Source organism: Hyla sarda, chromosome 6 (assembly GCF_029499605.1).
Source record: "Hyla sarda isolate aHylSar1 chromosome 6, aHylSar1.hap1, whole genome shotgun sequence".
NCBI lineage: Eukaryota > Metazoa > Chordata > Amphibia > Anura > Hylidae > Hyla > Hyla sarda.
Genome location: NC_079194.1, coordinates 240973198 through 240985697, shown reverse-complemented (window position 1 = coordinate 240985697; position 12500 = coordinate 240973198). Strand labels below are relative to the sequence as shown.

At 44.9% G+C, this 12500-nt stretch overlaps 1 protein-coding gene across 1 annotated transcript in view; it reads left to right on the top strand.

Annotated features, from left to right (window-relative positions):
• Window positions 1-314: 314 nt before the first annotated feature.
• The window catches only part of PSMD13 (proteasome 26S subunit, non-ATPase 13), a 28299-nt gene continuing 16113 nt past the window's right edge, over window positions 315-12500 (top strand). The window contains exons 1-5 of the mRNA XM_056526802.1: window positions 315-632; window positions 7191-7269; window positions 10029-10063; window positions 11148-11203; window positions 11287-11330. Of these exons, the coding sequence (XP_056382777.1) occupies window positions 532-632; window positions 7191-7269; window positions 10029-10063; window positions 11148-11203; window positions 11287-11330 (315 nt within the window). The 5' untranslated portion in view covers window positions 315-531. The remainder of the gene's footprint in view (window positions 633-7190; window positions 7270-10028; window positions 10064-11147; window positions 11204-11286; window positions 11331-12500) is intronic.

The window sequence follows — 12500 nt, the reverse complement described above, 5'->3', positions numbered from 1 at the left end:
TCCCGTCATAAAATAACGTCCGTTATGAATAATGGGCGATAACGGGTTAAAACGGCTATTTTCTAACATATGTTAAGGATTTTCTAATGGCGGTTTAACCCCGCGATCGGCCGCTATTTTATAACGGTTACTTTTCATAGTGTGAAAGCAGCCTTATGTGTCAGCGACTCTCCAATGTCTAAATCTTTATGTAAATATATCAATAGATTAATACAGAGAAATTATCACAAAAACAAAACTTGATTTAACTAGAGAGCTCAAGAAAACGCGCCATCAGGTAATTTGTCTTATGGCGGCCCCTGTAGTTCCAGCACGTTCGCCTAGTAACAGTTACTATGGCTGCAGAGTGGCTTACTGCATGGAACGCCGGGAGATGTAGTTTAGCGCAGATGCTTTTACGACTTTGAGTGTTGCTTTGCGGCGGAAGTGAGTGTGCAGCTTGGTCTGATTCTTCCGGTTGTGGCGGCCGGTGTTTCTTGCACGCTTATTTTATTTCTAGCCGGTAGGAGATTTATATATTGAATAGGCGAGATGAGGGACGTGACCGGATTCCTACAGCAACAGCAGAGCCAGAGCTCGTCACCGGAGACCGCGGGGATATGGCACCGGCTGGAGGAGCTCTACAACAAGAAGTGAGTGCGGGGTGACAGACTCTGGGGCGCACGGATAGCAGCCAATCAAAACCAAGCTTTTATTTTCCACTTCAGGTTTAAGCAGAGATCTAATTGGCTGCTGTTTACCTGAATTAGGTTTCGCAAGTCTTTGTTGCCCACAGCAACCAATCACAGCACAGGTTTCACATAGTATTCTTCAATGTGATTGGTCGGTAAGGACTACAAAGAAGTTTTTTGTTTTAATCAGCAGCCTCCAAACCTGTTGTCCAGGGCTCAAGTCCGGCAGGAACTCATGGAACGGAGTCCCTGCACTTTTTCCACACAGTTCCCATAAGCAGGAGTCCTGCAGGACCAGTATAGGGGATAAGATGTCTGATTGCGGGGGTCCTGCTGTTGGCGACCCCCGCGATCTCGGCTGTGCCAGATGACTGGTGATGCAGTGCAGAGGCTTGTGACGTCACAGTAATGCCCCCTCTCTATTCAATTCTCTGGAGGGGGGCATGACGGCCGTCACGCCCCCACCCATAGACTTGCATTGAGGGGCCGTGATGTCACAAGCCTCCAGCGCTGCACCCAATGCTCTAAATGAACGCTGGGTGCAGCAGGGAGGACGTGGGGGTCCCCAGCAGCGGGACCCATGGGATCAGACATCTTATCCCCTATCCTTTTGGATAGGGGATAAGATATCTAGTACCCCTTTAAGTGGAAATCTTGGGTGAGTTCCCACACTTTATTTTCCCCAGGACTTGACCCCTGCTGTTGTCTCTCCGGGCATGCTGGGAGTTGTAGTTTTGCAGCAGTTTGTAGACTACTGTTCTAGATAGTCCCCCATTGTATGTGTTTAGGCCAGGTTTATATATGTCGGATCAGTGAACCCAGCCTATAAGTCAACGTATCTTATGCCAACATGCATTAGTGGGTTAGTATCCAGGGTCTATTTGGACCAGTGTTTCCCAACCAGGGGGCCTCCAGCTGTTGCAAAACTTCAACTCCCAGCATGCCCGGACAGCCAAAGGCTGTCCGGGCATGCTGGGAGTTGTAGTTTTGCAACAGCTGGAGGCACCCTGGTTGGGAAACGCTGATTTGAACTGATGCTGAACTGATGATGCGCTGTCCCAAGCCCACTGCTGTCAATCACTGATGCTGCAGTATGTTCACAACCTCCTCAACAGAGCAGAGAGAGCAGTAGTAAGTAAACAGACCGATGCTGACCTGGGGGGGTTGTTTTACACTAGTAGCTGCACTTGGGGCATTAAAGGGGTACTCTAGTTATACAAAACCTATTCAGTGGATAGAGGATAAATGTGTGATCACTGGGAGTCTGACTGCTGTGACCCTCTGCAATCTCCAGAATGGCTTAGGCCCCCAGCTTCCTAAATTAAAGGAGTACTCCGATGCTTGTTTTTTTTAAGGGCAAACTAAGCCTAAAACAAAGTTATATAACATTATAAATAACTTACCTAATCCATATGGCTCTTTTCCTGGTCTTCTCCCGCATTTCTTCTCCGACCAGAAGCTGGCTCCTTTTTCTTCAATCCATGACGCTCGACCGCTGCTTCTTAGGCACCGCCGCCATCTTAGCCCGGGGACTCATCGCTCCCATGAGTCACTGCGGGCTCTGCCGGCCTCCCAGTCCCGAGTCGGCCACTCCCCATCTCAGTAATATATTCGCAGAGCTGAGCTGCTATAAGCTCAGCTCTGCAAACGCCTATCTCTGCGCTGCCTTCCAATCAGCACTTACGTTCTGCGCATGCGCAATCCTCCCTTTAGGCAGGAGCTGGCCGGATGTCAGGAGCGGGCATGCTGGGAGCGGGCATGCTGGGAGCATGTAGTTTTTAGCAGAAACTTCGGGCGGCCATAAGAGGAGAACGGCTGGGCCATTTAAGATGATTGAGGGGTCGTTGAAAAGGTAAGTTAATGGGCTACATTGTGGCATGTTTTTTTTTTTTTTTTTTTGGTGGTGCATCGGAGTACTCCTTTAACTGGTCTCAGGAATGACAGCCCACTGCTTAACCAGAGTATCCCTTTAAAAAAAATATATATATAATCAGAATACGCCTTTTAACCCCTTAAGGACTCAGCCCATTTTGGCCTTAAAGGAGTACTCCAGAATAGGAAAATTGTACTCCATACTGCCAGCAGTAAAAAAAAGAGTGATCGGTGAGTCATACCACACTCGGCCAATCACCAGCCGCAGCAAAGTCCTGACTCGGCCGGCAATAGGCTAAGTGGCAGTGTTAGGGTGCGTTCACACTATGGAATTTCTGCGGAATTACACGAGCGGAATTCCGCGGTGTAAACTTAACATTGGTGTTAAATGGGTTTCCGCGAGACCTGTTCACACTGTGGAATTCCGCTGCTGAAATTGTTCCGCGCAAAGAAAGAACATGTTCATTCTTTGCGCGGTTTCCGCGAGCACTGCATAGCCGTCATTGGTGACAGCTCAGTGCTCCACAGCCCTAGCGCCGAAGTATCTCCGGCGGTGGCCCCCAGGCGGAATCTCCGCTCGCGGAATTCAGCGAGCAGAGATTCCGTAGTGTGAACGCACCCTTAATGATTTGTTAAAACCTTAAAGGGGTACTCCAGTGGAAAACTTTTTTAATGAATTGGTGCCAGAGAGTTAAACAGATTTGTAAATTACTTCTATTAGAAAATCTTAATCTTTTCAGTACTTTTTAGCAGCTGTATGCTACAGAGGAAATTCTATATTTTTTTGTGTTGTCCACAGTGCTCTCTGCTGACACCTGATGCCCTTATCAGGAACTGTCCAGAGCAGGAGAAAATCCCCATAGCAAACCTATGCTGCTCTGGACAGTTCCTGACATGGACAGAGGTTTCACTGTGGACAAGACAAAAAAGAAATAATTTCCTCTGTAGCATACAGCTGCTAAAAAGTACTAAAAGGATTAAGATTTTTTTGATAGAAGTAATTTACAAATCTGCTTGCAGTAAGAAACAGCGTTCGGCACTGCCAGCCGTGTAGCCTAGTGATCGCTCTTGGTAAAACAGGTGTGCATGTATGTCGCTGCTGGTGGGGTGCTGGGCCGGGACAGAGTCATACATCAAACGTGTGAGAGGGCATAGAAAATGAGCGGCACTCACCACAAACAGCTAGCGACAACTTCTTTATTTCTTAGACGTGCAGTTTAAACATACTGGTGCAGGGAGACAGGAACGCCGGTGAATCCGGCTGACTGGTCACAGCCGTATCGTGCTTCCGCACTTCGTCAGACCACTTGGTCTGACGAAGTGCGGAAACACGATACGGCTGTGACCAGTCAGCCGGATTCACCGGCGTTCCTGTCTCCCTGCACCAGTATGTTTAAACTGCACGTCTAAGAAATAAAGAAGTTGTCGCTAGCTGTTTGTGGTGAGTGCCGCTCATTTTCTATGCCCTCTCACACGTTTAATTTACAAATCTGTTTAACTTTCTGGCATCAGTTCATTTAAAAAAAAAAGTTTTCCACCGGAGTACCCCTTTAAGGGTAGGTTCTTCACTGATATTTTGGAGCCTCTTTCTGCTCCTTGCTAAAATGAGGAAGGAATTAAGTGACACTTATTTGGCATGAAAATCTAAAGTCCCATTGACTTTATGGGATTTTTCTTTCAGAAGTATTGACATGTCATTGCTGTGTGAACAGGTATATCTGTAATCCCACTAAAATGAATGGGAATATGATTCTAGGCAGATTATGCATCCATTTCAGTGCGGATTCTGCCTCAAAGTTAACTATACAGGTGTCTTCCATTCCAATCAGAGTCATGATGGCAGTATCAGACCTGTTGGAATACAGTACAGACCTCATTGACTGCTAATTGGGTCCATTGGGTCGCACTGCATCCTGCCCTTTATCTTCCTGTCAAATCTGACAGAATTAATGACAGGGCCTTTAATGGTAGTGTAGACAGAGCCTGATGGTCCTGTACCCGGCCTGAGGTTTACTCGACTACTGCGTGGAGAGGGGCCTGCTAACAATTGGTGGATTGGTTGTCCACCCCTCTACTGCCATTGTTAGCCAAAAAACAGACAGGACTACAGGGAAAGTATAAAGAAGTGATTACGCTAAAATAGCCCCTGTAAAGTACTCAGCGCTGTATGGGGTACTCCATGCAGGACTTAAAAATAGAGATGAGCGAAATTACAGTAAATTTGATTCGTCACAAACTTCTCGGCTCGGCAATTGATGACTTTTCCTGCATAAATTAGTTCAGCTTTCAGGTGCTCCGGTGGGCTGGAAAAGGTGGATACAGTCCTAGGAGACTCTTTCCTAGGAATGTATCCACCTTTTCCAGCCCACCGGAGCACCTGAAGGCTGAACTAATTTACGCAGAATAAGTCATCAACTGCCGAGCCGAGAAGTTCGTGACGGATCGCATTTACTGTAAGTTCGCTCATCCCTACTTATAAACCAAAAGGTAACAAAACTGAGTAACTTGTCTAAAAATACCCATAAAATATAAATATTTGACAAATATAATCAAAAACTGAATCGACGACATCAAAAATGAAGCGACGTCACTGGAATGCTGAACACTATGATGTAAACAGAAATATGGCAGGGTACATATAGTATAATCACATATGGTGTTTACTAGATAAGGATTCCTAATACATACTGGGACTAATTGGTTTTTTGTTTATATGCACATCCAGTGCCATTTGTGCCGCTAAGCAAACAACCAATTAGTAATGTGCATAAAAAAAAACCCAAAAAAGAAACCCATAAGGCCCAGATTTATCCAACTATGTGAAAGAAAAAAGTGGAGAGATTTTCCCACAGCAACCAATCACAGCTCAGCTAACGAGCTCTGGTAAAGTGAAAGCTGAGCTGTGATTGGTTACTGCGGAAAAATCCCTCCATGTTTTTCTTTCATAGTTTGATTAATCTCGCCATGTGCTGTGCATGCAAAATAATAAGAAGGTAACCAAAGAACTGTACAGAGCCTAAAACAAAAATAGAGAGGTGGTGCAGGAAGCTGGATGGTGCCGCTCCTGATGTGTTCGTTGGCCGCACATCACACTGTTACATGGAGGGGTGGAGAAGGACCTATTTCAAGAATAGCTTTTGTTCGGTTCATTGACTGATCACTGGCACCTTTACACTAGGGCTGGGCGTTATACCGGTTCATACCAAATACCGACATTTTTGTGCTGCACAATATGAATTTTAACCCATATCGCAATACCGGTTTGGCCCCTCCCCCTCGGTAATGAATCAGCCCTGCGCTGCGCTGTCCCCACTTCGGGGAACTAATCCTATGTGACCTGCGAGCACTGTTCTGCCCCCCCCCCCCCAATTAATTATTAGCCCAGTGCTGTCCCCATCAGGGTACTACTCACATGTCACCCACATGCGCTGCCCTCCTCGTCCTGTTTGTTGTGGCCGCTGGCACTGACACTCTATACCAGTGGTCTCCAACCTGCGGATCTTCAGATGTTGCAAAACTGCAACTCCCAGCATGGCCGCACAGCCGTTGGCTGTCCGGGCATGCTGGGAGTTGCAGTTTTGCAACATCTGGAGGTCCGTAGGTTGGAGACCACTGCTCTATACTGTGCGGTATCCCCTATGCCCGGGCTGCAAAAAATAAACAAAATAAACTTTAACTCACCTCCCGTTGGTCCTGTAGCGGCCTCACTTGTTTCCTGGGGACGGGAACTTCAGACAGCATTCAGCCTATCACCAGCCGGCTTCTTACATGACAGTGGGCTCAGCCTATCACCAGCAGGGTATAGCTGCGGCCGGTGATAGGCTGACAGCTCTCCAAAGTTCCCGTCCCCAGCGTAAGGCCAACGTAGGTGCGTTAAAGTTTATTTTGTTTACCTTTTGCAGCCCGGGCATAGGGATACCGCACAGTATAGAGTGTCAGCGCCGCCGGCCGCAACAAACAGGATGAGGAGGGCAGTGCTTGCGGGTGATATGTGAGTAGTACCCCGATGGGGATGTGGGCTGATAATTAATATTGGGGGGGGGGTCTAGGAAATACCATTATATACTGTGGAACCGCCAAAAGTAAAAAACAAAAAAAAAAACAAACACAATTGGTTATACCGCCCAGCCCTACTTTACACATAGCCTGTTTGCCCAATAATCTAATAGAGCCCTTGTAGCAAGGTCTGTATGGTTTTCGTCAAGATTTTAAGTAACTGATAATAGACTCTCGTGCTCTCATGTGTAATGACTCTGCAAAATCCACAGGGGGTTTAATGCTAATAGAGTTCATCATTGTATATTGTTACGATTTCCAGCTTTACACAATTTTAGGTTTCAGTTTGCAATCTTTTTCAGTACCATTGTTTGCTGTTAGTGTTAAAATCTAATACAGACCTAGTCTGGGGTGACTTCCATTCACGCTGCATATACTGGGGTTCTGCTCCACCTTTCAAACTACGGAATTTCCTTTGCTGACGCTCCGCCACGGAAGTTCCGAATCACATGGTCATTCTTTCAGTGGTATCTGCTTTGAAATGCATTGCTGTATTTAGATGTCGCTTTTTTGAGCGTTCCTAGCGTCTGCTACAGATTCATATTTGTTCAATATGCGGAAATAGATATATATTTCTTTTATTGTTGGCAGGCTCTGGCACCAGCTGACTCTCCAGCTTCTGGACTTCGTACAGGACCCTGAATGTGCAAAAGGAGATGGACTTATCAAAGTAAGTGAAGTATGGAGTCCAAGTCCACATTAAATGTTCCACCACACCACAGTGCCAAAACCACAGCAGGAGGATATTGGATAAATGTGTGAAAACATTATTCACATATTGTGGCTTTTAGGGCTTGCTTATTTTTTGGCTCTGCTGATGGCGTTTCAGCATAGTGAGGAGAGAGCATCATCGGGGGGAATAAACTGAGACTCCAGGGTGGACCAGGACACTGGTCACTGGACACCTAGAAGGCAAAAGTAGTGTAACTTGTTTTATAGCCAAAGCTTTCTGTACTTTTTCATGTTGGAAAAAAACCCTTTAAAGGGGTTGTGCGCTGCCCTAATTTTTGGAGCTCCGCTCACAGCATCCAGAAGTTCATTACTCCGAAAGCTGTGTGCGGGCTTCCGTGTTCGCGGCCGCCGGGCGTGACATTATGCCCGGCCCCTCGTGACGTCACGCCCGCCCCCTCGTGACGTCATGCCCGCCCCCTCTACCAAAGTCTATGGGAAGGGGGCGTGACAGTGGTCGCGCCCCCTTCCCATAGACTTTCGTTGAGGGAGCGGGCGAGACGTCGCGAGGGGCCGCGCGTGACGTCACGCCCGGCGGCTGCGAACACGGAAGCCCGCACACAGCGTGCGGAGTAATGAACTTTCGGATGCTGTGAGCGGAGCTCTGAAAGTCAGGGCAGCGCACAACCCCTTTAAGTGGAATTGCAGTTGAATTCATCATTCGTTGTGTCAAAAATATAAGTCGATCTAGTTGATTGGTTAGAGCTCTGATCTTGGCTAAAACAGTCTATGAATTAATTGACCAATTGGCTTTACCATTCCACTTGTCAATGGAGCATTTCCTTACACGTATAGATGTCCTGAGGGTGTAAGGACATGCCCTATTGACAAGGGAAGTGGTGACACCCAGCCAATTTATGGATATATTTCCAGGAGGAATAGCACAACACACAGTTCTAAGAAAGTCTTCTTGAATAGGGGAAAAAAGTATTTCCTCCTTTTTCTTATTATACACCCCTTAACCCCTTCCCTACCCATGACATGCATGTATGTCATGGGTCGGGTGGGCAGACATGACCTGGGTCCGCATTATAACCGAGAGATGCCCGCTGCTATCAGCAGCTGACATCTGCCGGTAATGACGGATATTGGACATTGCTCCCATGTCCGTCATTTAAAGGGGTACTCCTGTTTTTTTTTTTTTTTTTTTTTTTTATCAACTGGCACCAGAAAGTTTAAACAGATTTGTAAATTACTTCTATAAAAAAAAAATCTTAATCATTCCAGTACTTTTTAGGGGCTGTATGCTACAGAGGAAATGCTATTCTTTCTGGATTTCTCTTGTCACAACCACAGTGCTCTCTGCTGACCTCTGCTGTCCATTTTAGGAATTGTCTAGAGCTGGAGAAAATCCCTATAGCCAACATATACTGCTCTGAACAGTTCCTAAAATGGACATCAGAAGTCAGCAGAGAGCACTGTGGTCATGATAGAAATCCAGAAAGAATAGCATTTCCTCAAAAGTACTGGAAGGATTAAGATTTTTTTAATAGAAGTAATTTACAAATCTGTTTAACTTTCTGGCACCAGTTGATTTAAAAAAAAAAAAAAAAAAAGTTTTCCACAGGAGTACTCCTTTATCTGGTTAAATACTGTGATCTATACAGATCAAGGCATTTAAACATTAAATGCCGCTATTTCCTGGTGCCTAGTGGTCACATCACCCCTGCGATGTAATCGCGGGGAGACGATGTGTTGCTAGGGAAGCCTGGGGACTTACTTCTGCTCCTCAGGCTTCCCTTGCTCTGTAATTGATGAACAGCCCTTAGCAATGAAGCCCAGATAACGTAGATCAATGCAATGCAACAGTGTTACATTCATCTATGTAAGTCATCTAATGATGGTTTATGATAGGCCCCTAGGGGGAGCCAAAGAAATGTGTTTAATAAAAAAAAGGGGAAAATGTTTTTAAAAACATAAAAAAAAAATCCCCCCCCCCAAATAAAAAATGTAATCACCCTAATCAACATATTTGGTATCGCCGAGTGCATAGTTGTCAAAACTATTAAATTATAATATTTTTGATCCTGCACAGTGAACGGCATAATTGCAAAAAAATATACCAAACACCAAAATTGCTTATTTTTGGTCACATTATGTCCCAGAAAACTTTAAAATGTGATCAAAAAGTCACATATACCCAAACATGGTACTGTAAAAAAAAACCTAAAGCTCATGGCACAAAATCCACAGCTCCATAGGTTGAAAATTAAGAGTTATAGTGGTCAGAACATTGCATTGAATAAACTTTTTTTTTTTTTTTTTTTCTTTTTCAAGTTTTCTATTTATTTTTTTGATCATAAAATGAAAGAAAATATCCAAGTTTGGTATCATTGGAATCATACTGACCCATATAATAAAGATAGCATGTCAGATTTACCGTATTGAGAACTCTGAATACATTATTGCCCCACAAAATTGCGCAATTCCATAAATTATTTTAACATTTTGCCTTGCATATATATTTTTTTCTTGCTCTGTAATACATTATATGATAAAATAAAGGGAGCCAGTGAAAAGTACAACTTGTCCTGAAAAAGTAAGCCCTAATACAACTTTGTCACTGGAAAAATAAAAAATTAAGTTATGGGACTTGGAAAATATTTTTTATATGGTTTTTATTCCTTTTTTTTATTTTTATTATTTTGCTTAATGGATTCTTTTGTTTATTTGTTGTGTTTTTTTTTTTTTGTTCCACAGCTTTATGAGAACTTCATCAGTGATTTTGAGCACAGGTAACAATACATTTTTGTTCATATTTCTGATTGGACACTGTCAGCTCGTGTCCTGCTGTCAGGATTAACACAGCATTAGCACTATGTAGAGCTCTTAAACAAAAAAATAAAAAATAAAATTTGAAATAATTACATCACAAGTACGGTATACAGTGACCACCCGACCTACGATGGCCCCAACATACAATCATTTCAGCATACGATCACTCTGAGAGGCCATCGCATGTTGAAGGCAGCATCATCATACGATGCTTTTGTATGTCGGGACCATCGCATAAACGGCTATCCGGCAGAGCAGACTTCTTCAGCTGCCACCGGATAGCTGTTTACAGTGCCCCGTGTGGTCCGCTGACGATCACTTACCTGTCCTCGGGGCTCCGGCGTGTCCTCTTCGGGATCCCCTGCATCGTTGGCGCTCTCCATTGTCGTCATCACGTCGATGCGCACGCAGTCCCGTCATCCAATAGAAGCGGCGTGCGTAGCGACGTGATGGCGGCGATGGAGAGAGCGGATGCGGGGGAAGCAGAGGCCTTGCCGGAGCGTCGGGGACACCTCAGGGACTCGGCGACAGCGATGGAAGGCGACATCCAGGGCAGCGGTGACGAGCGGTGACGGTCCGGAGCGGCGGGGACAGGTGAGTACAACTTCCTGTAACAGTGGTCTACAACCTGCGGACCTCCAGATGTTGCAAAACTACAACACCTAGCATGCCCGGACAGCCAACGGCTGTCCGGGCATGCTGGGTGTTGTAGTTTTGCAACATCTGGAGGTCTGCAGGTTGTAGACCACTGTCCTATACTTTACATTGCACGGATCCCTCAACATGCGATGGGTTCAACAAACGATGGTCCATTTTGAACGAATTACCATTGTATGTTGAGGGACCACTGTATATCTTTCCCCACACCTACATGAATACTTATCTGCACAGCCCTTGTTTCTCTATAATACATTGTCTGCAGATCACACAGTCTGTTTAACATGACCGGTTCGCTCTTAGCTCCACATGGCTTTAACAACTATACAAAAGGGTTGTTTGCACTTTAATCGTACTTCTCTGAATGATGAGCTTTTTTTGTTTCAGAATTAACCCCTTATCTCTGGTTGAGATAATCCTCCATGTGGTGCGACAGATGACAGGTAAGGGAAGTCACGGGTGCTTGGCAATGAGGAGGAGGCAGAAGTATGTTTTATTTTTGTAACCATTTTCTTTTCCTTTGTAGATCCCACGGTGGCTCTTGCATTTCTAGAGAAAACTCGGGAGAAGGTTAGCAGCTTCTACAGCCATTCATATTAGCAACGACTCTGCTCCAGATCTTCTTATTTATTGTGAATTGGAAAAGTTGTATCAAAACAAAGCCCCCAAAATTTAGAACTAGCTCTAGCCTTCATCTTCATGCTCTGCATTTGGGAGGGCTTTTAAATGGGTTGTCAAGTGTAATTTTTATTACATTACTGTCCACAGCCTCCCTAATAAAACAATATAAACTTTAACTCTCCTTCCTCCGCTCCCTCGTATCCTCCAGTATCGGGCACCCAGTCTGCAGATGGGACGTTACAGCGACACTCAGCCAATTGCTGGCGGTTTCCCACCTCAGCCAGTGATTGGTGCTATGATCTGCAGCTTGCAGGGGGAGGGTTATTTGGGGGTTTCCAAGCAGTGTCACCTCCCATTGGCAGATATCGGAGGCTACGAGGTAGCAAGGGAGGTGAGTTAAAGTCTCTTTCGTTTTATTAGGCATGCTGGGGACAGTAGTGCAATAAAAAAAATTCACCGGACGACCCCTTCAAATACTTGTTCTCAATCATAAAATAATGGAATCTTTATGATCAATCGGGGTGTTACCCCCACCAATTCTAGGAATAAAGGTGCAGCAGGGCTTATTTAACCCTTCATCAATGCTGTCACTACTTTCCCTGCATCACTGACCCATTCAAGTCAATGGAGCCTGTAGCTATCTGATCAGTAGCTGGTAGTATTCACTCATTAGGTTTAAAAGTCACTTGTTTTTAGCTAAATTTGGTAATATTTTTCCACAGTAACCTGCTGTGGTGACAGGGTTTTTTTCTGGTCTTGTTACTTTTGTTTTCTAATACAAAAACACCCCTGGTGTAATTTCACTGACTAACTGAACCACTTTTCTCATTGTCAACAGCTGCGTTGTTTTAAAGGGGTTATCCAGGATTAGAAAAACAATCTATTTCAGAAACCTCTCTCCGTCTGTCGCCAGGTTGGGTGGGTTCTGCAGCTTTGTTTTTCTATAACCCCTTTAACACTGCTTATAAAATAGGTTTGGCATTGCAGATAAAGCTCAGTTCCATGAGACCCTGTTCCTCAGTTATTGGGATGGTGTGGAAAAGAGGTCCTCCCAAAACTAAATTAAAGTGTCCTTTTAGGACATGTTCCCACTTGGCGTATACGCAGCGTATTTCACAC